This window comes from Oryctolagus cuniculus, chromosome 6 (genome assembly GCF_964237555.1).
Source record: "Oryctolagus cuniculus chromosome 6, mOryCun1.1, whole genome shotgun sequence".
Taxonomy (NCBI): domain Eukaryota; kingdom Metazoa; phylum Chordata; class Mammalia; order Lagomorpha; family Leporidae; genus Oryctolagus; species Oryctolagus cuniculus.
This window is the reverse complement of record NC_091437.1, coordinates 2,176,312-2,201,562: the sequence shown is the minus strand read 5'-3', so window position 1 is coordinate 2,201,562 and position 25,251 is coordinate 2,176,312. Positions and strand designations below refer to the sequence as shown.

General features: G+C 59.7%; 1 protein-coding gene across 4 annotated transcripts; it reads left to right on the top strand.

Moving 5' to 3' along the window:
* Window positions 1-300: 300 nt before the first annotated feature.
* On the top strand, window positions 301-23,934 carry SH3BP5L (SH3 binding domain protein 5 like). Of its 4 annotated transcripts, XR_011389626.1 has the most exons (8): window positions 301-458; window positions 824-1,406; window positions 8,081-8,143; window positions 8,271-8,399; window positions 10,248-10,409; window positions 11,476-11,649; window positions 17,052-17,966; window positions 20,667-23,934. XR_011389626.1 is itself a non-coding variant. In XM_070075963.1 (7 exons), exons 2-7 carry the CDS (start codon window positions 1,224-1,226, stop codon window positions 17,289-17,291), a joined length of 951 nt encoding a protein of 316 aa, XP_069932064.1. In that variant the 5' UTR covers window positions 301-458; window positions 824-1,223; the 3' UTR covers window positions 17,292-18,637. The 4 variants fall into 4 exon arrangements, 3 of the variants coding, with proteins under 3 accessions (XP_069932064.1, XP_002723793.1, XP_051686764.1); XM_070075963.1 differs by lacking the exon at window positions 20,667-23,934 and having other exon boundaries at window positions 17,052-18,637; XM_002723747.5 differs by lacking the exons at window positions 17,052-17,966; window positions 20,667-23,934 and adding an exon at window positions 12,060-13,500.
* The last annotated feature ends 1,317 nt before the right edge of the window (window positions 23,935-25,251 follow it).

Below are 25,251 nucleotides of genomic sequence, written 5' to 3'. Positions count from 1 at the left end.
TTCCGGCGTCGCCCCGCCTTCCTGGGCGTTCCCACAGCCGGCGGCCCGGGGCCGTAAGGCAAGATGGCGGCGTCCGCTCCGCGGCGGCGAGCCGCCCGATGGGCTTTATTTCAAACACTTTCCTACTCCTGATTCCTGCCACTCGCCCGGGTCCTTCTCACAACCGCCAGCCTGTATCTTTATTTCACTCAGCACCGGTGGGAAATGGGCTGCACGCAGCGTAAGCTGAGGCTGAGCGGAGTCCTGTACGGAAAATACGGCGAAGGCTGGGCGGGGTGCCGCATCCGGAAACCCTCATGAAGCCCCGCGGGCGGGGGCGCGGCAGGGGCGTGGTCACCCAGTGAGGCACTTCCGCTTCCGGCCGGCCCGGTCGTTTTGGTTGGGCCGGCTTGTTGTGAGCAGGGCGGGGGAAGATTGTTTGCAGCCGCGGAGCTCCGCGGCCGGGAAGGTAAACTGAGGTAAGGCTACGAAGGGAGCTTTCGCGGCGCCTATGCGGATTCCTGGGGCAGGGCTTTGGGGGTGCGGAGGGGTTGCGGTGGGAGGCGGCAGGGCTGCTCCGCAGGCTTGGGGCGAGGGGCGTGGGGCGGGGCTGGGGCGCCGGAGAGCGGGCCCCCGAGGGAGGCGTGCAGGTGTCGGTTGGGGTGAGAGGGGCTGGCGCGGGGCCGGGTCGGACCTGAAGTCCTTGGGGGCCCGGAAGGGACGTGGCGGGTGCGCAGGTGGGAATGCAGGGGTGCAGCCCTGGGAGGCGGGAGGTCGGGAGGGGCTGGTGGCCGCGGTTCTGAGGCGGACTGGACCAGACGCCGGCCCTTTGTCTCCCCTGCAGCTCCCCAGAGACGCCCGCCCCGCGGCCTCTGCTGCGGCTCAGCCTTCTCTCCCGCCGCCGCCACAGCCTGGAGGCGCCGCCCGCCTCCACCCTCCCGAATGGTGCTCCTCTTCGCAGGCCTCGGCCCAGGATCCAGGCCGCCTGTGCCCCCTGCCTCGGAGCCGCAGCTCCGGGTCTCCCTGCGTGGACTCCCGGCGGTGAGGAGGGAAGAAGGTCTGCGCGGCCGAGGCGTTAGCTCCAGCAGGCCCGCCGGCAGCGTGACGTTCCGCCTCTAGTCGGCTGCGAGGCTCTGCCTCCTGCCGCCTCTGCCATCCAGAGCCCCCCAGGCCTCAGGCTGGGGCCCTGGTCCCAGCATGGCAGTCCTGCCTTGTGCCTAGGGCCCTGCCCTCTCCCGGGCCGCATGGCGGAGTTCAGACAGGCTCCGGGGGGGCGGGAGACCCCACAGGGGGAGCTGCGGCCTGAGGCCGTGGAGGAGGAAGTCCCCAGGAGCCCAGGCGCAGAGGAGCCGGGAGGAGGCGGAGGCGGCAGCGGCGAGGCCAAGTTGTCCCCCAGGGAGGAGGAAGAACTGGACCCTAGGATCCAGGTGAGAAGAGGGCCAGCTTCGGGCCTGACACCTGTGCCCCCACGTGCCGGGCGGGAAAGGAAATCAAGGTTGTCAGCAGGCCCTTGGGAAGGTCGCGTGGCGTGTCCAGAGTGCGGTGTGCTGCAGAGAGGCCCAGCCGGGGAGCCTGGAGCGCAGGGTGTTCGCGTCCCTGAAGAAGCGGAGCACCCAGTGGACGGCAGAGGCAGAAGCACACTTCTGCGGGTGGGAGTGGGAGTGGGGAGGGGTGGGGAGGGGACGGGAGGGGGCATGGTGGTGTACTTCCCCGCAGCCAGCAGGGCTGGTGATCAGTAATGCTGTGTGAGTTGCTGGGTGGGTGAAGAGGCCGTTTTGAGGCTAAGGGACTCTTCCCACTTCCTGCCTTCTCAGAAGGGAATGTTTACGTCTGTGAATGGTGAGCCTTGCAGCCGCTTCATAGGTAGCATCAGGGTTTGGCCTGTGGAGGTTTGTGTTAGTCATGGTCCATTTTTGCTGCACATTCTCGCCTCTGTGGACAGTGCATCTACCAAGGGAATGCAAGAGCAGTTTTTTTTGCCTTGGAGCGTTCAGTCTGGTTGGCGGGACAGACAGGTCCCCGAGGAGGAGCCACCCGGCAGCTGAGGCTGGGCTGTGGTGTCGCAGGATTGGGTGAGAGGGTCCCCGGGGCAGCTGCTGGGGCAGGGGATGACGAGGGGCCCCTGGGTGGTCAGGGCCCGGACTGCGTCTCCACTGTTGTGGAAGTGACTGCCCCTGTGCGGTGAGCGGAGCGTCCTGGGCCCCTGTCAGCAGGCCTGGACTGGGCTCCTCCAGTGAGTCCCAGAGAGCCAGAGGCGGCGTGGGCTCGGCTCTGTGTCCGTGCTGCCGGTGGAGCAGTGGCGAGCCCTCGTCTCTGGAGTGAGTCGGTCACGTATTCTCTGCCGCGCCCCGTGGACACGGTGGAAGAGGACCAGAGGCGGCGTGGGCTCGGCTCTGTGTCCGTGCTGCCGATGGAGCAGTGGCGAGCCCTCGTCTCTGGAGTGAGTCGGTCACTTATTCTCTGCCGCGCCCCGTGGACACGGTGGAAGCAGCGCAGCTTCTCCAGACCTTTCCTTTTGGCCACTGAGGGGAGAAGTGGCCGTGCGCAAGCCTTGGGCTGAGCGTCCGCAGCCTCCAGCCCCGTGGGTTGTGATTTTGGGGCAGCTCCTCGGTCTCTTCATCTGTAGAGGGAGATCCAGCTGCTTCACCCGTTCTCACTCTGCTCTGACGCAGGGCCCTGATTCTTCTCTTCCCAAACCTTTTGCGCACAGCTCTTTGGGGAAGAACTGTTCCCGGGGAGGGGGCTGTGTGGTGCACCTGTCGAGGGTCCCTGCAGCATTGGTGGCCTGCCTCACCACGGGGCAGTCTGCAGGGCGGGGCCCCGGGGTCTCTGCTCTCTGCTCCCTGCCTGCTTTTCCAGGGGCCGCTTAGGCAAATGGAAGAGAAGGAAGAGATGTACACTGCGTTGTCAAAAGGTAGCCGCCAGCCGTGTGTGGCCACGTGAATACAATCAATTGAAATTAAATGCGATCCCCTGCACAGTGCTGACAGGGCCGTCCTCAGTGCAGAAGTGGGACGGTCTGGCATCTGGCAGCTCTGCCGGGTGCGGGCTGCCAGTTGCTGGTGCCGTTCTCTCCGGCTGACCTCGCGGCCTTGTGTGGAGGTTGGGGGTGGCCTGGGGAGGAAAGGCCTTTTTGCAGCCTCGCTTGTTCAGTGACACAGGCGTGGCGAGAGGGCTGCGCCCTCAACACCTCCCTGCCCAGAGAAGAGGCGGCCGGTGCCAGGGACGCCCTTTGTGGAGGAGGCGGTGGCATTTCACTTTCCTGGTTGGACTCCTGGTCGACTCCGAGATGAGGGTGTGTGTCTGAGGTTCCCTGGTGGTGACAGTGCCCTGATAATGCTGCTCAGCACTCTGAACAGGCACTGCTTCAGGTGTCGGTGCATTTAGTGGGCCCCACCCACGGACCCATCACAGGGAAACTAAAAACCCGCTCTCCTGAGTTCCACACGAGGATGCCCATGGTCTGGGCAGGGTGAGGAGTGGTCCCGTGAGCAGTCAGGGTGGAGCCCACTGGGTCAAGGGCATTCCGAAGGTGGGGGCTGGCTTCCCTTAGGGTCAGACTCCTGAACTCGCAGGCAAGCAGCTCATCCTCCCATGTCTACTGGGAGGCCTCTCGGAGTGGCTGGGAGACCACTGGCCCCTGGCTGCAGGCTGGTGTCCTCCAGGGGAGGTTACGGGCTGTGTCTCCGTGCTGTCGACCTCACTGGGGAGGTCTCTGTGTCCTGCACACTGCTTCCTTAGAGAGGGTGCCAGTGGAAATGGGGGGGAGGGAGTGCTGGCGTGGGCCTGGGGCTGCTGCCCTTCGTGGTGGGCATGCTCTCTCCTTGGCTGTGCGGATGCACACGCTCAGCCGCTTGTCTCCGTTCTACAAGGGACGGTGCAGCAGTGTTGGTGACAGGACAGTCGTCACCCCAACCCCACCGGCCTGAGTCTCTTGATGGCTGCAGTAGGTGGGGCCCTGAGCTCCGTGGCCTGGCAGCCACGGAATGCCCTGGTGTGCCCCGGGAAGGTCGCCCTCCCCGCTGGCTGCTGGCTCTCTGCTGACTGGTGCACGCTGACTCAGACTCTGTCCTCCCTGAACTCCGTTGTAGCTGGGGGCCAGGAGTCCCTCGTAGAGCGCTCTCCACGGAGTGTGCAGCGGACGCTCCAGATGGTGCCCCACGTGCTCGGTGGCTTCCCCTCGCCCTGCCCTGGGTGTGCTCCAGCCTGGAGCCCCCTCCCCTGCTTCCCTGGCCCTCGGGTTTCCCTGTCCTCGGGCGACCCCCGTGCAGAGCTCCACAGACGGCTGTTCTTCCTTGCTGGGGATGCCGTCGGGGTGCTGGTTCCTGTGGGAGGATCATGCCTGCTCCTGCTGCCGGCTACCTTGTCCTTTTCCAGGGAGGACAGCTGAGGCTGAGACATTCGTGTCCTGGGGTTGAGAACTGGAAGCACTTTGGGCTGTGGAAACGAGTGGGCCCTGACCTTCAGAGCTTGGTTTGCTGATGAGAACGCAGCTGTAGTTTCTGTCCACTCCTTGTTTGCCCTGCAGTCAGTGTGTGCCCATTCCTGAGGCCTGTCCATTTGCAGCACTGCTCTCCCAGGGGTCCGTCCTGGGATAGCCTCCGTTCCAGCAGGTTGGTCACAGTGTCAGAAAAGTGAGACCAGACGCTCACCGCTTGCCAGCACCGTTGTTTCTCATGCGTTGTAAGTGAGTGGATTGGAAAAGTATTCCAGGCAGGGCTGCTGGAGGGACCAGTCCTCTCACAGAGCCCGACACCCAGGCCTGAGCTGCACTGCTGCAGCTGGGCCCACCCCTGATGGGAGCTGCCTATTTGAGGGCCCTGTGGAGTGCGCCCGTCAGCTGATGTGTGGTGGTGTCGGCGCCGCCCCCAGACCTCCTCTGGGGTCTATGGAGTGAGCCCATCAGCTGATGTGATGTATGGTGGTGTCGGCGCCGCCCCCAGACCTCCTCTGGGGTCTATGGAGTGAGCCCATCAGCTGATGTGATGTGTGGTGGTGTTGGCACTGCCCCCAGACCTCCTCTGGGATCTATGGAGTGAGCCCATCAGCTGATGTGATGTGTGGTGGTGTTGGCACTGCCCCCCCAGACCTCCTCTGGGATCTATGGAGTGAGCCCATCAGCTGATGTGATGTGTGGTGGTGTTGGCACTGCCCCCAGACCTCCTCTGGGATCTATGGAGTGAGCCCATCAGCTGATGTGATGTGTGGTGGTGTTGGCACTGCCCCCAGACCTCCTCTGGGATCTATGGAGTGAGCCCATCAGCTGATGTGATGTGTGGTGGTGTCGGTGCCGCCCCCAGACCTCCTCTGGGGTCTTTGAGCTTTGTGGGCTTCTGTGGTTCAGAGAGGTTTGCTGTCATTCTATGGACCGAGTTGTGTGACTAATCTGGCTTCCCGCCCACACCTCCCACTTCCCCATCATCCAGTACAGGAGCCACTGTCCAAGCTGAGATGGAAGCTGAGGGCCAAACGCATGTGTTCTGTTGCTGTTGTTTTAAGATTTATTTATTTGAAAGGCACAGAGTGGGGGTCGTGACAGATCTTCCATCCGCTGGTTCGCTCCCCAGATGGCTGCAACAGCTAGAGTTGGGTCAGGAAGAAGCCAAGGGACTCCCTTGGGATCTCATGGGAGTGGCAGGGGCCCAAGCCCTTGGGCCATCTTGTCCTGCGTTCGCAGATGAACTAGCAGGGAGCTGGATCAGAAGTGGAGCAACCAGGACTCTAACCAGTGCTCTGATAGGGAATGCTGGCTTCACAGGCGGTGGCGTAACCCACTGAACCACAGTGCTGGGCCCTGCATGTGGGTTTTGACTTTTGTAAACAAGTGAAAGCGTGGTTGATAGTATTATTTTATGCTTACTGTATACAGAAATGATAATCCTGCGGATGTATATTAGGGTAAATGAAACATTGTGATCTCACCTGTTTTCTACTTTGAGAAATGGCTGCTAGGAAACTGAACGTGGCCTGAGTGACTCAGGGTGTCCTGTTGGGCAGCCCCCTGGAGAGCGTCCTGAGCAAAACCTCAGCTGCCCCTCCTGAGGCGCGTTTCCCATCCTCACTCCTGGTCCCTTAGCGATCAACACCTTTTCTTGTAAGGGTGCTGGCTCGTGGCCTGTGTTCTTGCTGACTCAAGGCAGAGCTGGGGATTTAGAAAGGAAAGAACTGAACGGGATCACCAGAGCCTACCCAGCCCCTCTGCAGCCGGCTAGACAGCTGAGGGAGCCAGGTGGGGGCCCAGGTCACCGCTGCGTGAATGGGACAGGATGGTGGTGTCGGTCATGTCTGGACAGCAGGCTGGGGTGCTTGGAGAGGGTTCTGTAGCTGAGTGCCAGGCATCTCTGGGGCATCACCCTTGGCACAGGGCGGCCTTGTTCCTCTGAGTGTCCTCAGCTTACCAGCAGCTCTGGGAACTTGGGTGTTTTCCCCGGGCGGGGAGGATAACTTGAGGCCAGCATACCCCACCTCCCCCTAGCTCTCTGACTTCATGGAATGTCAGACCAGCCTGGTAACATCTCCCTAAGCCCCTCCCTTCTCCCCGGGGATCTGCTGTGTCAGGGCGTGGGGTTGCCATCACACATGGCTCAAGTAGGCCCAGAGGCCCTTTGGGGCCTGTGCTGTTCTTGGTCTTGCTCTGATGTCCACCAGACCTTGGGATTCTGTGTCCTGCATGTCCGTGGGGTCTGCTCTCTCCCAGCTGGACTACTGCAGGCAGCCTCCACTTCCGTTTCCCAGCCCCCCTGGGCTTTCCTTTCCTAGGCCCGCTGTCTGCCTGTACCATGGCCTGTGTGGCACCTGTGCTGTTGAGAAAGGATGTTGTCTCCTCCCCAGCCTGCTGGTCTCGCCTGCCAGCTTGTCTGCGTCCCTTCCCTGGTACTTCTGTGAACCTCTGTCGAGTCCTGGCTGGGAGGCAGGCGCTCTAGGCTGCTGCTGCCCACAGGGCCCCTCGGCCCCCCACACCCTTCATGCACTGAGAGGGCTTGCTGCCTTCTTGCTGGGCTTCTTCAGGGTCCCTACCTTGTGCCCTCTCTCTCAGTGTCAGGGTCCATGAGCTGATAAGTGTGCAAGAAACGTGGGTTAAGGGAGGGGCTCTGCTCTGGGTGGGAGGAAGTGGGAGGAAGTGGTGCCATCTGATAGAGCAGAAGAACTCGTGCCATTGCATTGTGTGCATAATAGTGTTGCAGGGGCCGGCGCTGTGGCGTAGCAGGTAAAGCTGCCGCCTGCAGTGCCAGCATTCCATATGGGTGCCGGATCGAGTCCCAGCTGCTTCCCTTCCGATCCAGCTCTCTGCTATGGCCTGGGAAAGCAGCAGAAGATGGGCCAAGGGCTTGGGCCCCTGTGCCCACGTGGGAGACCCAGAAGAGGCTCCTGGCTTTGGATTGGTGGAACTCCAGCCATTTTGGCCAACTGGGGAGTGAACCAGTGATGGAAGACGTATCTCTGTCTGTCTGTCTCTCTCTCTCTCCCCACCAGCCTCGCTCTCTTCCCTCTCCCTCACTGTCTCTCTCTGCCTCTGCCTCTCTGTAGTTCTGCCTTTCAAATAAATAAATAAATCTTTAAAAAAAAAAAAAAGTTTGCGGCCGGCACCGCGGCTCAATAGGCTAATCCTCCACCTAGCGGCGCCAGCACACCGGGTTCTAGTACCGGTCGGGGCACCGGATTCTGTCCCGGTTGCCCCTCTTCCAGGCCAGCTCTCTGCTGTGGCCCGGGATGCAGTGGAGGATGGCCCAAGTGCTTGGGCCCTGCACCCGCATGGGAGACCAAGAGAAGCACCTGGCTCCTGGCCTCGGATCGGCGCAGTGCACCGGCCATTGGAGGGAGAACCAACGGCAAAGGAAGACCTTTATCTCTGTCTCTCTCACTGTCCACTCTGCCTGTCAAAAAAAAAAAAAAATAGTTTGCATTTTCCAAACCTTGCTTTCCTTATCCCTGAAATGGGAAAAAAATGGGTGTTTTACCCCCGATGCGAGGTGGAGCTGTGACGACTCTGACAAGGAGGCCTTCCACATCTCCCTTCCTGGCAGCTGGGTATCCTGCCTGCCATTGCCAAGGCTGTGCAGTTTCGCCAGCACTCTAACTACTCCTCTCGTCTCCATGGCAGGAGGAGCTGGAGCATCTGAACCAGGCCAGCGAGGAGATCAACCAGGTGGAGCTGCAGCTGGATGTGAGTGTTCTTGGGAACGTCCCTCCTGTCCCTCCCACATCGAGACAGTGGTGGGCGGGGGCATGGCTGAGACACAGGAGGGGCCGGGACCCATAGCTGCCTTCCCTCCACTCTGTCCCATTGCCAGGAGGCCAGGACCACATATCGGAGGATCCTGCAGGAGTCGGCAAGGAAGCTCAACGCTCAGGGCTCCCAGCTCGGGAGCTGCATTGAGAAGGCCCGGCCCTACTACGAGGCCCGGCGGCTGGCTAAAGAGGTATGGCCGCTGAGCTGCAACAGAGCCTGGCTCAGACCCTTCATCTCTGTAGGGCTGTGGGGCGGGGTTCCAGACCTGCGTGCAGGGCGCCCTGCAGGCCTGGCTCTGCTCTGAGCCAGCTCTGCAGGCTGAGAGGTTCCTGTATCACCACAGGCCCTGAGTCACGTTCTAGAAAGTGATGGGGCGTGCTCAAGGGTTGGCTCCCTGATGACGCTTGAGAGTCTTGTGTGTGTGTGAGGAACCAGGCTCCATGGTGTATCTGCTTCCCGGATGTCACTCTGACGTCCTACTGTCTTCATCTTGTCTTGTCCTTTGTTACTTCCCTGTGGGCCATGTCTGTTTCTGCAACATTTTTTTGCTCATGCCTCACCTCTACACAAATTATCTGTGTTCCCCATCGGAAGGCTATAACAAGAAGAAAAACAAAATTGCTTCTAATCCTACCTTGCACATTTCAAGCCTTGTGAACTGGGTCTTGGTTTAATCTGTGGAGTGAGTGACAAGCAGGGTCCCCTCTGCCTTGAAGTTTATTCCCCAGGAAGGGACCTGCTGTGCTTCGCTTGGCCACATGGGGGAGCACCTGGGTCAGTCGGGGACAGCAGCCAAGAAGGAAGCGTGGCTCACAGCCTCAGCTGTGGGATGGGGCAGGCAGGCTTTGAAATACAGGGTTGCTGGTTTGGGTAACCGGGGTGGGGGCTATAGGGGCGATCTGCTGTCCGTTTCCTGGGCCTGGGAGGTATGGCTTGGTGTGAGCCAGGTAAAGGAAGTGCTGGGGGATCTGGGCTTTGGTCAGGTCAGACTGCCTGTGAAAGATGGAGTCACTGGGGGTTCAGTCTAGGAAGTGATCAGCCCTGCCGGAAGCAGTCCCTCTGGCCAGGGAGGCCTCCCTGGTGTCACAGCATCATTAAATAGAGAAAATTTAAAGAAAGTTAGTACAGCACAGATAACCATTTAATAGGTGATTTTAGCATATATCCTGCCAGAATGGCTCCATGTCAGTAAGTAGACACCCATGCTGTTGGCTGATGAGCGGCTCCCCCTGCTCGGTGCACTGTTGCTCATGTGGCTGGTTCCTGTAGTAGAAGCTTATTTGGGTTTGTGTCCAGGTTTTTGCTTGGTTGGTACAGGTTGAATACCTTTTGTCTGAATGCTTGAGACCAGAGCTGTTTTTGATTTTTTTTTTAACTTTTTTTATTTTGGAATGTTCATGAGCTATCTTGGGGAGGGGACCTGAGTCTGAACACAGAATTCATTTCTGTTTTCCATTTCTACACCTTACTCATGCAGCCTGAAGGTAACTTTAGGCTATATTCTCCATAATTCCGTGCATGAAACAGAAATGAATGGAATTATCTGCTGGGGCATCCTGCTGGCGCTCGCAGTCTTGGAGCTGGGAGCATTTCCGAGTTCAGGTGTTTGGATTTCAGACGTGTGGCTTTGTTGAATGTTGCTGGCACTTGTCTGGCTGTGGAGTTGACGGCCCAGGGGCACACTTGCTGTGAGACCAGGCCCGTGTTGTAACCACCTTTCAGCTGCATGTGGTCTGGCTCCCCTTGTTCTCCCTGGGCAGAAGGGAGCAGCCTCTGAGCTGGGTTTCACCCCACAACGCGGTGTCTTTCTTTACCCTGTCTGTTTCTCTGCCTACTTCTCCTGGTCCACACCCTTGTGACGTGTCCTTTGGTAGTGTTCTGCCTCGTGGCATTCATCCTGAACACAGTTTGGGAAACAAAGCTAATGTTACCAGTTGGCCTTCCTCTGCCTTGTCCTTACCTCCTTGAAGGGCGGCTGTGGGTGGCGGGAACGCCCCGCCCCCGCCCCGCGCCCTGTCCTGACGGCTGGTGCCTGCAGGCTCAGCAGGAGACGCAGAAGGCAGCGTTGCGGTACGAGCGGGCCGTGAGCATGCACAACGCTGCTCGGGAGATGGTGTTCGTGGCTGAGCAGGGAGTCATGGCCGACAAGAACCGACTGGACCCCACGTGGCAGGAGATGCTCAACCATGCCACCTGCAAGGTGAGGCCGGCCCTTCCGTGGCATTCATTCCCTTCCTCACCTCGGCTGCCCACGCGTCCCCGTCCCCAACCCTCCCCGCCTCGACTTTGATTCAGTTTCAGGCCGACGCATTCTTAGCCCTCTACCCTGTTTGGCTGTGATGCCTCCCACAGTCCAGGCCCTCTGCCTTTGAGTGCCATCTTGGGCACCACTCGTGCCTGGGCTGCGGGGGTGGCATCAGGCCACACAGTTGATCCCTGGTGGGCACCTGGGCTCAGCATTCTTAGCTGTCAGGATACCTTGACTTCTCAAGCACAGTTTCTGTCTCACTGAGAAGCTTTGGAAAGAGGACCCGGGAGGCAGGGAGCAGCAGGGTCTCTGCCAGTGGCTCCTCCTGCCACCTTTGGTCTGTGCGGGGCGAGTGACTGCTCCTGGCCACGTGTCCTGCATTTCTGCATGCTGCACGCACAGAGCAGCCACTGCTTCCTGGGGCCCCTGCAGGCTGGAGCACAGCAGGTCGGAGGAGGCGTTGAAGGGGGCTCTGGTGCGGGTTTGCCCAGAGTGTGGTGCAGTCAGCTGCTCCACAGACCAGGTGGCAGGTCATCACTTGCTCCCTTGCTCAGGTGTGGCTCTGGACTGCACAGTAAGGTGTGAGAACCCAGTACGTAAGTGACTTTTCATACAGGGACTCCTCCTGCCCTTGAGCCCTAACTGCTGGCACTGAGGGCACCCCCAGGATGTTGGTGGCGGTGACGTGCAAGGTGTTGAGAGTAGAGTGGGTGCGAGTGCCATTCCAAGGCAGCAGCAAAGCTGGGGAGAGGTGTGGGATTGTGCCGGCGACACCTGGCAGAGCCCAGGGAGGAGGTGGCCACCACGCCACGTACCCCAGACCTGGTCCTTGAAGGTCACCTGGTCGCCTGCGGATCCTGAAGGGAAGGAAGGAAGCTCCACCGAGGCTCACCAACGCCGCGTTCCTGTGTCCTGGGCTCGGCAGCCGTCAGGTTCCCTGAGGTGACCTTAGATTGGCACCTGGACCAGAAGCATGGGTCCCTGCTCAGTGATGTGTGTCCTCTGCCCCCCGGGCCAGGTGAATGAGGCGGAGGAGGAGCGGCTTCGAGGTGAGCGAGAGCATCAGCGGGTGACGCGGCTGTGCCAGCAGGCGGAGGCTCGGGTCCAAGCCCTACAGAAGACCCTCCGGCGAGCTATCGGCAAGAGCCGCCCCTACTTCGAGCTCAAGGCCCAGTTCAGCCAGATCCTGGAGGTAGCTGAGTGGGAGGCAGTGGAGGGAAGGGAAGCCAGGTGTGTGGGAAGTGAGGGCAGGTGGAGAGGCTGCTGGTGTGCCCCTCTGGGCCATCCTGGTGGGCTGCGCAGGGCAAGGACAGGGACGCCTGTGCTCAGGGTGACCCTGCAGGAGTAGAGGCTAGACCAGGGCTCGTGCTTGTGGAGAATATACTTGCAGAAGGGAGACAAGCTACAGTGGGACTGGGTGAGGACCAGGGGATTGGTTGAAGCCTTGGCAGAAGTCTCTGAAAGGTGGGACTGAGGTCAGAAGTTGGCAGGATTGTGGCCAGGGACAGCACGGGGAGCCAGGATGGCGGTGAGGTGTTGCAGGCCTGTGGGGATACTCGGGGAGAGGTGGCCACAGATCACGCCCTGCCTCGCTCTCTGCAGGAGCACAAGGCCAAGGTGACAGAACTGGAGCAGCAGGTGGCCCAGGCTAAGACCCGCTACTCGGTGGCCCTGCGCAATCTGGAGCAGATCAGCGAGCAGATTCATGCGCGCCGCCGGGGCCTGCCTCTCCACCAACCTGGCCCACGGCGCTCCTCCCCTGTGGGGGCAGAGGCTGGGCCTGAGAGCGTCGAGGACGGGGACAGCGGGATCGAGGGGGCTGAGGGTGGGGGGCTGGAGGAGGGCAGCAGCCTGGGGCCCGGCCCAGGCCCTGACACGGACACGCTGAGCCTGCTGAGCCTGCGCACTGTGGCCTCTGACCTGCAGAAGTGCGACTCCGTGGAGCATTTGCGAGGCCTCTCGGACCATGCCAGCCTGGATGGCCAAGAGCTGGGACCCCGGAGTGGGGGCCGCCGGGGCAGCGATGGGGGAGTTCGTGGGGGGCGCCACCAGCGCAGCATCAGCCTGTAGCCTCTCGTGCCAGAGTGCAGGCTGGACTCCCCCCAGGGGCTGATGGAGGCCCGCAGGTTTCTCCTCCCTCTGCTCTGGGCCCTGTGTTCCCTGAGGTCTCCTTTCCCAGGGCCCTCAGGAGGCAGCTGTACAATGCCTCGCCCATCCTGCTGGCTCCTGGAGTCCGTCTGACACCATTGCTCTCCCATTCTAGCTTCCCTCTCTCCCTCCATCTGCCTGGTGTCTCTTTCAGGGTGCGTGGTCTAGGAGGCCCAGGAGCGGGCAGAAGAGATGGGTGCAGGGCAGAGTGGAGGGCCAGACATCACAGCTGTGGTCCCTGCCCAGCCGTGTGTAAGCGCGAGGTGTGTGCACCTCTGGAAGGTCCTCTGTCCGTGCTCCCCTGCTGATCCGGAGCAGAGCCAGGCCCACACCAGCACAGGGAGGGTTCCCAGCTCCTCAGGGCTGGCAGGTCCCTATGGGGCAGGGTGTGGTGAGGACAGGCTGTGGCCTGCCATCACTCTGGCTGTGGGGCTGCATTTGCCTTTCTTGGGTAGAGGAGCTGAGCCGCAGCTCCAGTCTCCTGCAGGGTGCGTCAGGGAATTTGGTGCTCAACTGCTCTGCCTTGCTCTTCCCCAGCCACACCTGCTCCAGGGTCCTGGAGTGGGGTGCTCAGGTAGGCTGCCAAGCCTCTTGTGTCCCCTGCTGCGGGGGGCAGGGTGGGCTGGACTGTGGGGCTCAACCCTGCTCAGGGAGCTCTTCAGGTGCCCAGTGTGGCTCCAGGGGAGCCAGCAGGCTCTGGGTGCCTTGGGAGAGCCAGTGTGGGGGAAGCCGTGGGCCCTGCATGGGTGCAGCTGTCTCCTGGTGGGAAGAGGGCGGTCACAATGAGAGCCTCAGGGTTTGAGGTGGCCGTGCAGGAGAGCAGGGAGGGGAGGACCTGGCTGTGTGTGGGGATGGTCTGCCCTGGTTTTATTTAAATAAAATAGTTTCTGTAACAGTGATGCTTACTGTCCCTGTTGGGGGAAAGAGGAGAAGGGGCAAAGGTGAGGAGGTGGGCAGGGAGAGAAGAGCAGGCTGAAGTGGGGGCTCTCCATGGAGAGGGGCCAAGGGAGGGTGAGGCCCTGATGGAGCCGGCCAGGCCGTGTGAGGGGTGTTAGAGGGCCCCACAGGCAGGTGTAGATGCCGAGGGGTCAGTGCCCCTGGGTGTGCCGTGGGAGGCGCTGGCTTCTGGGGGCGGAGAGTTTGGGGGCTGAGGCACCTGTAGAGCGGAAGAGGGAAAGGGTGAGGCTGCCAGCTGGGTCGCTCCTGGGCATAGCCCTGTGAGCTTGAGGGAAGAGCGGGGTGTGGTGTCCCAGGTAAGTTACAGCTGCCACCAGCTCCTCGGCGTGAGAGACGGCAGCATTTGTCCTGCCAGAGCTTGGGACGTGCTGAGCTGAAGGGCTCCATCGTGCATCTGAACGTCACACTTCAGCTGGGCTGTCACTGGTTGGAAGTGGGAGGTACTTGAGTGCGCCTGGCCCACAGGGGAGGCACCTGTGCAAGGCGTGGTGGGAGCAGCTTGGGAGGAGCTGCAGGCTTTGGCCCCAGCTGCCCCTTGATGTGCCGTGTGTGCAGCTGGGTGGGGAGGGTCAGCCGAGGGAAAGGGGGGGATGGTACAGCCAGGCAGCTGGTGGGGAAGGCCGCGGGGGGCAGGGTGAAGCCACGATTGAATCCAGGCGGGGCCCCTGTGTGCCCTCGGTGGGAGCCAGCAGGCTCTGAGACCATCTTCCCCGCCACCTCGGAGCCCAGAGGCTCCCTGCCTCACTCTTTCCACGCACTCTGATGGCACAAGGCAAGTGACGGTTTCTGGAGGAGTGCAGTTGTTTGCATTGAAGGGGTACAGCGTGAGGTTTGATGGGCACAGCCAGAGCTGCTGCGCTCAGATCTGCATATTCCTCCCGAGCAGGGCTCTACGCCGCCTTCGTAGTGGCCGGAGCACCGAGGTCTCTGGCGAGTTCCCAGGGTGGGAGGCAGCACTGTGATTGCAGTTCTCTCCAGGGGAGCTAACAGTTCTGACAGCACCGTCCCTGGCTGGGGTGGCGAAGCTCCGGGTGCAGAGGAAGGAGCCCAGGGAGGGCTGTGCCGTGCGGATGGACTCCAGGTGAGGCAAGAGCCAGTGGTGCTTCCTCCAGTGGAAGGGAGCAGAGGCCCAGCAGGCGTGCCACCCCTTCCCAGCAACAGCAGCTCCTACTCCCCACGTGCACCCCAAGGGCCCACACACGCCCAGCACATCATGCATCTGGGTGATTCCTGTGTCCTCAACCAACACAACGCTTGCCCCTCACGGATAATGAACAAAGGTGTGGTTGTCCTTTGCCCTTGGGGCCCTATCTGCGGCTTTAGTGTGCTTAACCTGGGAGGGAGGGAGGGCATTCTAGAAGGCTTGCGTCTCCCTCCTGGTCTGCTTACAGCCTGGCCCCGCCTTCAGGATGTACCCCTCACCCCCACCCCGGCCTGGGAGCGGCACGCATGTGACAGTTTATTAGCAACGGCTGACCGGAATCCATCAGTGTTCAGTGCATGGAACAGTGTGGGAGGGCTCGTTAAGAGACCCACAAACTCACGCCGTGGGTGAGGCTTGCAGGTGTGTGCAGGCAATAAAGATGAGGGACTACAGAGGCCTGCCAGTGGAGGGACTGGGAGGAGAGAACGGGGAATTCCAGCAGGCGCAGCTCTGAGCCAGCCCCTCAGTCTGACTGGTCGCAGGAGATCCCCTCCCATGTCTTGGGGGCCCCTGCTCCATGCCCCTTTCTTGGAATCTGTTCTGAACCCAGCATCCAGACCCCATGTTCTCAGGGCTGGGGACTGGGCACTGTTCGCTGAGCCTCTGTCCACTGCCTGCTTCTGCCTGTGCTTCCCTTGGCATGCATCTCCCCCATCCCTGTGCCCCTGCAGCCTGGGGCCTTGGGCACCTGTGCTTCTGACCCAAACTAGTCTCCAGTCCCCATCACTCGTGACCCCTTGCTCGTGTGACTTTACTGAAGCCCAAGGTGTCACTGGCTCGTGTGTTCTGTTGGTCCTGACTCCATCCCACCCAGCATGAATGTGGTACAGTAGACATCATAGGTGCAGTGACCCAGGTGTGCTGTGGTCTGTCATCTAATCAGGACAGTCAGGTGTGGAGGGGCAGGTGTGACCAGGACACCTGGCTGCCCTCCTCCTAGGCTCAAGGAGCGTGGATTAGTTTTGGAAGCACTGATCCCATGTCCTCCGGCCGGGGGGCAGGGCAGGCAGGAGAGCACTTAGGTTCTCTGCCCGCTCAGGGCGCTCAGCTGGCAGTGGGAGACGGGTGTGGGAGGGGCTGGATGCTTCTGGCTGTGTTAGCAGAAAGGGGGAGGAGAGCTGTGAGCAGGGCCGGGGCTGGGGAAGGCCCAGCCTGTGGCCGCGAAAGCTGCTGCGGGTTTGTTGGGTGCCTGGAACCTGGGTCCGGACGGGCCCTCCTTCCCATGGTGGGGGCACCCAGTGTGGGTGAGTAGGTGATTTCTCTGTGTCCTTGGAGGGCGGGCAGGTGAAAATGGTCTCTGCCCCAGCACAGAAGAGGAGCATTCTAACACAGTGCAGGAGCAGGGCTGGGAGTTGAGTGGAGCAGGCAAAGCCGTCCTTGGAAACATCCAAACATACATGTTTAGCAGAAATTTAAAAAGAAAAACCAACTAAAAATTCATATGGAATATCAGGTGACCCCAAATAGCCAAAGGCATCCTGAAAGTGAAGAGCAAAGGGATCCAAGTATTTGAGCCAACACCTGCTGCTTCCCAGGAGGCACTAGGAGGAAGCTGGATTGGAGCCAGAGGGCTGGGTCTTGAACAGGCAGCCCAAACGGTGGCTTAACCTGCTGTACTATAATGCCAGTCCCTGAGATTCTTTTACAGGTTAACAGAGCGGCCCCAGTATTGTGACACGGGGTTAAGCTCCTGCTTGTGACTCTGCTGTGACGAGTACGGGAGCAGGGCGGGGAATTGAGCAAAGCAGGCAAAGGCTCCTGGCTCATTGCTCCTTCCTGCAGGGTCTGCACAGCAGCTAAGGGCAGGGCCTGCAGAAGGAGCTGTCAGGGCTGCCCTTCCTGCAGGGGAAGCAGGAATCCTCGCAGGGGCTGGGCGGCGGTGCACTGGTTCCCAGGGGACGGGGAGAGGCTGCGGCTGACACCTCCCCTCCCAGCCCAGCATAGCTGCTGTCTCAGCCTGCCCTGCACCCCTGTGGGAGGTGAGGGTCTCTCACTGCCTTCACCTGGCTGCTGCGTTCTCTGGCTAGGACTGCAGAAACTTCTGATCCCCCGCCTCTGTCCCCTCAGAGGGTTGCCGGCAGCAGTAGGGACCATGGCTGCCAAGGTGTGGGGACCTGTCGGCAAGAAAGTGTGGGCCAGGGTGGGCCCAAGAGGGAGCACCCACAAAGCCAAGCTCAAGGTTTCAAAAATATACACCAATATTTTCTCACCTGCTGCTGTGGCTACACATTTTCTTTTTCTCTGAGTATTTTGTTTTTCAAGACTGATTGGTTTATTTGAAAAAGTTTCAGGGGCCGGCCCTGTGGCGCAGTGGGTTAACGCCCCAGTCTGAAGCACTGGCATCCATATGGGCACCGGTTCTAGTCCTGGCTGTTCCTCTTCCTGTCCGGCTCTCTGCTATGGCCTGGGATAGCAGTGGAGGATGTCCCAAGTCCTTGGGCCCCTGCACCCACGTGGGAGACCCGGAGGAGGCTTCTGGCTCCTGGCTTCGGATCTGCATAGCTCTGGCCATCACAGCCAACTAGGGAGTGAACCAGCGGATGGAAGACACCACCCCCCTCTGTGTGTGTAACTCTTTCAAATAAATAAATCTTTAAAAAAAGAAAAAATGTTTCAGACAGATATCTTCCATCTGCTGTTTTACTCCCAGATGTCTCCAATGTTTGGGCCTGGGCTGGGCCAAAGCCAAGAGTCAGGAGCTTCACGTGGGTTTCCCGCAGGGCTCCAAGCACTTGGGCCATCCCCCCGTTGCTTCCCCATGCACTTTAACAGGGAGGTGGATCAGAAGTGGGCCAGCTGGAACTCAGTGGCACCCATATGGAATGCCGACGTCACAGGGAATGGCTTTACCCAGCACACCACCTCGCTCTCCCCTTCTCAATGTTTTTAAACCAAAAACTTTAAAGACATGCAGAGAGAACATGAGAGGAAGAAGACGTCGAGAGTCCAGCGGCGTGAACTGGAGGCGGAGATGGAGGTGGTGGAAGAACTGGAGCTTCCGTGAGGGAGTCCCGGAGGATGCTGACAGCGCTGAGGGAGTGCAGCGGCCGTGGACAGAGGGCCCCTTCCAGGACACCCCGATTTCAGCTCTGACAGAAGAGCTCAAGAGTTGTCACTTTCGTCCTCACACCAGGAAAATGCTGGGCCGAACGGAAATAGTGACTTCCTCAAACCCATCAGAGACCAGAATTTGGAAACAGGTAAGTCCAGAAGACACAGCTGAGATCCGCTGAGCTGGAAGGCACAGAGCCACACACTGGTGGGGACCAGGAGCTGCAGGTGGGTGTGGACGAAGGAGAGGGGCAGAGCCTGCTGGGGCTGCAGTGAGGCACCCCCGGGACCCCCCCCCCCCCCCCCGTTCTAGGATGGAGATCCGAGAGTCTCCTCAGTAGTCGGCAGCAGGAGGGGGCAGGTGCCACCGCCCCGAGCATGTTCCTGCCAACTGGCCTCCAGGGGAGGAGCTCCCACAGAGCCTGTCACTCAGGGGTGTTCTCCCATGCCACCCTCTCCTGCCTTCCTGAACACAGAAATTGTTATGTAAGAAGAAAGAAGATCCCGGGGCCGGCACCGTGGCTCACTTGGTTAATCCTCCGCCCGGCACCGGCATCCCATATGGGCGCCGGGTTCTAGTCCCAGTTGTCCCTCTTCCAGTCCAGCTCTCTGCTGTGGCCCGGGAGTGCAGTGAAGGATGGCCCAGGTTCCCTTGGGTCCTGCACCCGCATGGGAGACCAGGAGAAGCACCTGGCTCCTGGCTCCGGATTGGCACAGCGCTGGCCGTAGCAGCCATTTGGGGGGTGAACCGACGGAAGGAAGACCTTTCTGTTCTGTCTGTAACTCTACCTGTCAAATAAATTAAAAAAAAAAAAAAAAAGATCCTTATGAGTCCTTACAACAAAGAAACTTTAAATAGAGATTCTGACAAGTCAAAAACTAAGGACCAGAGACATAGAAGGCAAGTTAGCACTAAAGAAAGTTTATTGGGGCAGTTATACTAATTTCAGACAGGAAAATTCGAGCCATGAATGTTATCTGGGAGAAGGAGGGGCACTGCTTAGCGATGATGGGATGAGTCCTGTGAGAAGCCCCTGCAGTCCTATGTGTGCACATGCTGACAACAGTCACAACGCGTGAACTCTGCCCCAGTTGGAGACTGCAGCACTTCCTGTGAGTGACATCGCGAAGCAGAAAGTGAATGCGGTGTCACTGACCCTGTATTCACTGAGTTGCTGTCAGCTGGATCTGATCGGTGTTCACGGGGTACTCATTGAGTACTCCAAGCTCACAACAGTCACCGGAAGACCACATTCTGGTCGGTAAAGCGTAGCTCGGCGGTGCCACTGCTGAGTGCACAGGCAGATTGGAAGCGGGGTCTGTGGCGGTGTTGGCGCACTCAGGTTGACAGCAGCAGTGTCTCAGAGCTGAGGTGTGCATCAGGGCCTCAGCTCATTCATCTGCTTTGCAGTGAAGCGGGGCCATGGGGCAGGTGGGCCTCCGTGGGTTGGGGGAGGGCCTGGCGTTTGTCTCCAGAAGGCACGTGAGGTGTTCCTGCGCTCTTTCCCCCCTGGGCAGCTGTGAGAGCTTTGGTCTGGAAGACCCAGGCCTGTCCACAAGCACTGGGGCTGCGCGGGGCAGGTCCCCGCGCCGAGGGACTACAGCTCAACCCAGAATGCATGAGCTTGAGCTCTCCTGCCAGCTTAGACCAGATCTCTGAGGACAACTGAGCACGGTCAGATGTGTAAGGAGATCCGGTGGTTATTTTCCTTTTATTTGAAGAGAGAGGAGAGTCAGAGATGATCCTGCATCTGCAGGTTTAGCCCCTAAATGCCTGCGACAGCTAGGGATGGGTGAAGCCAGGAGCAAGGAAGTCAGTCCAGCTCTCCTACATGGGTGACAGGCCCCAGCTGCTTGAACCATCCCTGTTGCCTCCCAGGGTGTGTATTAACAGGAAGCTGGGTCAGAAGCTAAGCTGGGACTTGAACCAGGCACTGCAGCGTGGATGTGGACAGCCCACTGCTGTGCCAAACGCTTCCTCTCCACCTCCATGATTTTCATCCACAGTGAGGGCTGACACCCTTAGCTGTGGCTCCACACAGTTCCTGCCCTTGAACTCCCACTGCGATCAGCTGTGCAGGAGTGTGTCTGGGAGCCGTCTGTGTCCTCAGTGAGCTGAGAGGGTGTGCAGGTCATTTGCAGAAGGAATCTGAAACTGCATTTCAGGGTTGGGGACCCAGCCCCAACCTTTGCCTCTGGACTAGTCTCCAACAGGAAGGGGCTTACCCCAACGGAGCACCCTCCACGGACCCTGCCCGGTGTGAGGCCTACCCCAATGGAGCACCCTCCATGGATCCTGCCCGGTGTGAGGCCTACCCCAACGGAGCACCCTCCACGGACCCTGCCCGGTGTGAGGCCTACCCCAACGGAGCACCCTCCATGGATCCTGCCCGGTGTGAGGCTATCCCAATGGAGCACCCTCCACGGACCCTGCCCGGTGTGAGGCCTACCCCAACGGAGCACCCTCCATGGACCCTGCCTGGTGTGAGGCTACCCCTAAGGAGCACCCTCCACGGACCCTGCCCCACGTGAGGCCTACCCCATCAGAGCACCCTCCACGGACCCTGCCCCACGTGAGGCCTACCCCAATGGAGCACCCTCCATGGACCCTGCCCCACGTGAGGCTACCCCAATGGAGCACCCTCCATGGACCTTGCCTGGTGTGAGGCCTACCCCAATGGAGCACCCTCCACGGACCCTGCCTGGTCTGAGGTCCTGTGGCTGTGGCCATTGATGACTTGGAGTCGACGAAGATCCTGTCTTGGCTTTGCCCTGTTTGAGCCAATGACGGGTAGTTGCAGCTAAAAGAGCACTGACCTGACTGTCCCCTCTCGATTTCTTCCCATCAGCGTGTGAGTCACTCCCGTCACCCAAGCTCAAGGCCGTGGCACCTTCCTTACTGGGGTTTTCCTGCTCATTTTCTCGCGGTTTCTCCCTGATCCACACCTGCTCACTTCAAAACCCGAACCAGGCTTGCCAAGTCGGTCTCAGCAAAGGCAGTTCACAGACTGACAGCATTTATAGATGAGAGGAAATCTCATATCAAAAGCAATTCCTTGCAGAAAAACTCAGTTCTGAAGTTTGCCTAAATGAATTGACAAGATTATTTACAAAAGCACAAATGGGACTGAATTGCTCTGCTTGCTTGGCGCATGTACTACACAAGTCACACAATTCACACCCACACCTGCTGTTGACATAGGCCTTGCACAAGGTGATGCAGGTATAATCCTTGTACAACATCAAGGTCAGAGGAAGCAGATTACAGGTGGTCCTTTTTCCGTGAGTACCACGTCCACGGTGAGAGCCCTGCCCTGGGAGAGGATTTCTCCTGACCAGACAAGCTGAGCTCAGTTCCTCACGGTGCAATTTTAAAAGGAAACCTTAGGGGTGACTATGCTCAGTGCTTTGGAGCTGAACCGGGGACCCCTTGAATCTGCAGGCTGCCCATGTGAGGACTGAGTGTGCACTCCAGTGTTTACTTTTTTCACACCAAGAAGCTGGAAGTGAGACCCACGTGGCGACAGCCTGAGGCTGGAAGAACACACCAGGCCGCAGAGGAGAGCCTGGATACCAGAAGACCGTGCGTTCCAGAGGGAAATGCAGTTGTGTTTTCCTCGTCCTCCTTTTTAGGCTAACGGAGCAGATTCCAAACTTCCCAGTTCAGTCCAGCTCGTAGCCACGGTAACCAAGGCAGCGTCACTTCCCACTGCACCTGCTGGGGGGTGGTCACTGCCCACTGCACCTGCTGGGGGCATTGTGCCTCACTCCACCTGCTGGTCCTGGCAGATACTTCCCAACGCCCATCCACCCTGCACCTGCCTCCCCTCTTGGGTCACTTTTCTGCTCAGGAACATAACACTGGCCATATGAAATGGACTTAATGGTTGGTTAATGTGGGGAGCAACTCGGACTAGACTAAGTTACTGGAATTAAGACTTATTCTATGCATCTGCTCTCCCACAATATGGCGCTGGGAGAGGAGGAAACAGCTTCTACGCAGCTGCCTCTTGCCAACTTGAGTGATGACCTCCAGGAGCTGATCCTGCTCCTGATTGGAGGAGAGCAGCGTACTCGGCGTGTGGGTAGCAGAGTTGGGATTGGTGGAAGAGGACTATAAAGGAGGAGAGAGACAACATGCACCAGGAACATCTAAGGGGAACATCTATCTGAAGGAACACCTGTGCAGCCCCCGAGAGAGCCGGCCGGCGGTGTGCTGCTCCCCCGCGGAAGTGGGGAAAGTGGCCAGGGGGAACCGCCCTTCCACGGAGGTGGAAGGGACAGTAGCCAACCCGGGAAGAACCAGCAGCAAACCCGGGGAGGGCCGAGCAGACGAAAGAACAGCGCAGGGTCCTGTGTCGTTCCTCCACGAAGACAGGGAGCGACAGGTTAATGTTTATTTAATTTAGTGTTAATTGGTTAGGTTAATAATTTAATGTATGTCAATGTTAATATTAACAAACTCAACTTGGTTATGGGATCTTGGGACTATTATTTTTTCCTTAAAATTCCTTTTCATGTCCTGCCTGCCTCTTTAAAGACCACCTCAGTGGATAAAGGTTTTTACAGAGAATGTATGTTTGGTCCCAAGCTCAGAGTGTAAAGTTCATAAACTCAGAGCATAGAAGCTTCTAGGCAAAATGTGCAACGAGCCCCAGAGGTCCCAGAGCTGGTCTGAGCGTTGCTGGGGAGATAGCCACTTCTATGAGCTGTCGGACGGTTGGGTGTAGGGTTCTGCACCAGGCCAGAGCCTCCCTGCCTGAGTTCACTCCAACCCCTTCTGCAGCCTCTCCTGTGCGCTGTGCTGTTTCCATTCTCAGAGCCTCGGTTGCTCCAGCCGCGGCGGCGGCGACAGCTCCACCACATTGAGTGGTAAGTCTTGGCTGCTGCTGTTATTATTAAGTGCCTTTTTGCCTAGAAGAGGCCTTTGAGCCATGGCAAGGTCAAGGATGTGAAGGACCAACAGGAAGGCGGGCAGGAGAGCGGTGCTGTCGCACAGGTGTGCACAGGGCAGCTCCTTGAGCACGGCCTGGGCCACCGCCTCTGGTGTCTGCCTGCTTCTGCGAGGAGCGTGTGTGGCTGCTGAAGCTCCATCTCTTGAATTAACCCCAAACCCGGGACCGGGGTGGGTGTCCTCATGCTGGTGAGGCCACGCTGGTGGCTTCTGCATACACCTGCAGCACCTCCTGGTTTCCCTGCAGACCCTGGAGGTGGGACTTGGCCAGACAGGGTGGGGCCCAGGCCCATCTGAGTGCCGCTAATGTCCCAGGTCCTTAGCAAGGCAGTCCTGGTGCCCAGAGGGAGAGGACACATCGGGGACTTGGTGCAGGTGCTCAGAGCCCGGGCATCCTGGTCTAGAGCCTTCGTGAGGAAATGTGAGCAGCCTCAGCCCGACGCCGGGTCCTGGTGAGAAGCGCCGCGGCTCGGCTCTCTCCCGTCCAGGCCCTTCCCGGGTGCCTCCCGCTGTGACCGCCTTGTTTGCACCACCTCACAGGACCCAGAAGGGTGTGGTGGTTTGGAGGTGCTGAGTGTGTTTGCAGAGGCTCCACTTCCTCCTCCGCCTGTCCTTGGAAGACATTTAAATGCCATCTGCCCTTATCAGGGTGGGACCAGGACACACCCACCCAGAGATCCTGCTCTGTTGTGGGGGACGGGCAATCCAGGGCCGGACAAGCAGACACATCCATGGGGCTCTGTGGTTCTCACAGTGGGCAGAGGGGAGTGCACCTGGCCGGACAGTGATGACACAGCTTCTCCCTGGCCTGGCGTCTGCCCTCCCTGCCCTCTCTAGAGTGAAAACTTGGGTGAGACCCTTCGTCCTTCTCGCCCATCTCCCAGCCTCCCCCCGAAGCAGCTTCCCTCTGAACAGCGCAGGGGTCGGGTCCCGAGTGTCCCCACCGCCGGGCACAGCCTCTCGCCCATGTTCTGCCCCAGCCTTCCTGCCGCTCCTGCTCCGTCCTGGCCTGCGTGTGGCATCTCGAGGCTGTCGGGGCAGAAGCAGCAAATTCAGGATTCTGCTCTAGCACGAGCCCTCTGGCCGTGGCCAGCAGTGTGGACAGCATGTGGGAGGAAACAGCTGTGTTATCCTGTGTCTCGGGCAGGACAGGCCAGGCTATAGCAAGTGACCCCACGGTGCCAGGAGCTACGAGGTGCACAAGTTACTTCCTGCTTATGTCATCTGAGCTGGCTCCATGCCATCTCACCCTGCGACCCAGGCTGGTGGAGAATTACTGCGTGAAGAATTGCCGTGTATCTCGGTGGAGCCAGAAGAGATCAAGGAAGAGCACACGTGTTCCCTGCGTTTCTGCCCCTACTGCCGGTGTGCCCTGTGCTCATGGCTCACCCCGCAGTGCAAGTCCTGCCGCTAAATCTGACATCAACCTGGAGGGGCCCCAGGGCAAGTCCATGGCTGTTCCTCTGAGAGGACAGTGCTGGACCTTGGCTGGCTGCCCCATGTGGATGGCAGTGGTGTGGGCGCAGTGGGCCCTGGGGGTCAGGACAGTCAGGTCCACTCTCACTTGGCTCTGCTCCAGTTTTTCACCTCGGCGTCTCAGATTCCCGACTGATGATGGCTGCCTGGAGAACTCAGACCTGTCAGGAAAATGGTTCCTGGCCCCGTCGGGAAAGGGCAGGCGCCTCTCCCCAGCAGCCCCCCATGGGGACCGGGCGGTCACTCTGCGCCGTGCCCTAATGACTTCCTCGCCGAGCTTGGGTCTCCTCTACTCTGCTTCCTCAGCGTCTGCTGCTGTCTTTCCTTCGAGTTCTCGCAGTAGGGAGAGTGGCTGCCAGTCTTCTGTGCTTGTGTCTTAATTACTTGAAAGAGGAGAGAGGTCGATCTTCCACCTGCTGGGTCACTCCCCAAATGCCTACAGCAGCCAGGGCTGGGCCAGGCAGAAGCTGGGAGCCAGGGTTCCCCATGGGTGGCCCTCACCTGCCGTCTCCCCGGGTGCACATCAGCAGGGAGCCAGGTCAGAAGCAGAGAGCTAGGGTTCAGACTCAGGCACTCGGGTGTGGGACGCGGGTGTCCCAAGCGGCGGCTTAGCCTGCTGCGCCCCAGCGCCCCCTCCAGCCATTGTCACTTTTCAGTGGGAGCTTTAGATGCTGGTGGTTCACCACATCCTCCTGTGGCAGCCACAAGTGTGTGCGTGTGTAAGGCCACGCCTGGTCAGGTGGGCCCTGGGCATGTGAGGGACAAACGGGAGCTGCCACCAGGTCTCGGGTGTTGTGGGGAGGGGTTGCTGCAGCACCGCCCAGACACATGACAGGGACCCAGGGTGGGCTCGGGGGGACTCATGTCCTGGGGCCCCGTGCCATCAACTCCTACCCACTCACCCGCCAGTCTGGGTTGCCGGCTACTGGGCTGCTGCTTCCGGGGACCAGCCAGGCTGCATCTGTCAGCAGGGAGGTGCCGGCCCCACCGGCCCCGCCGGGGCC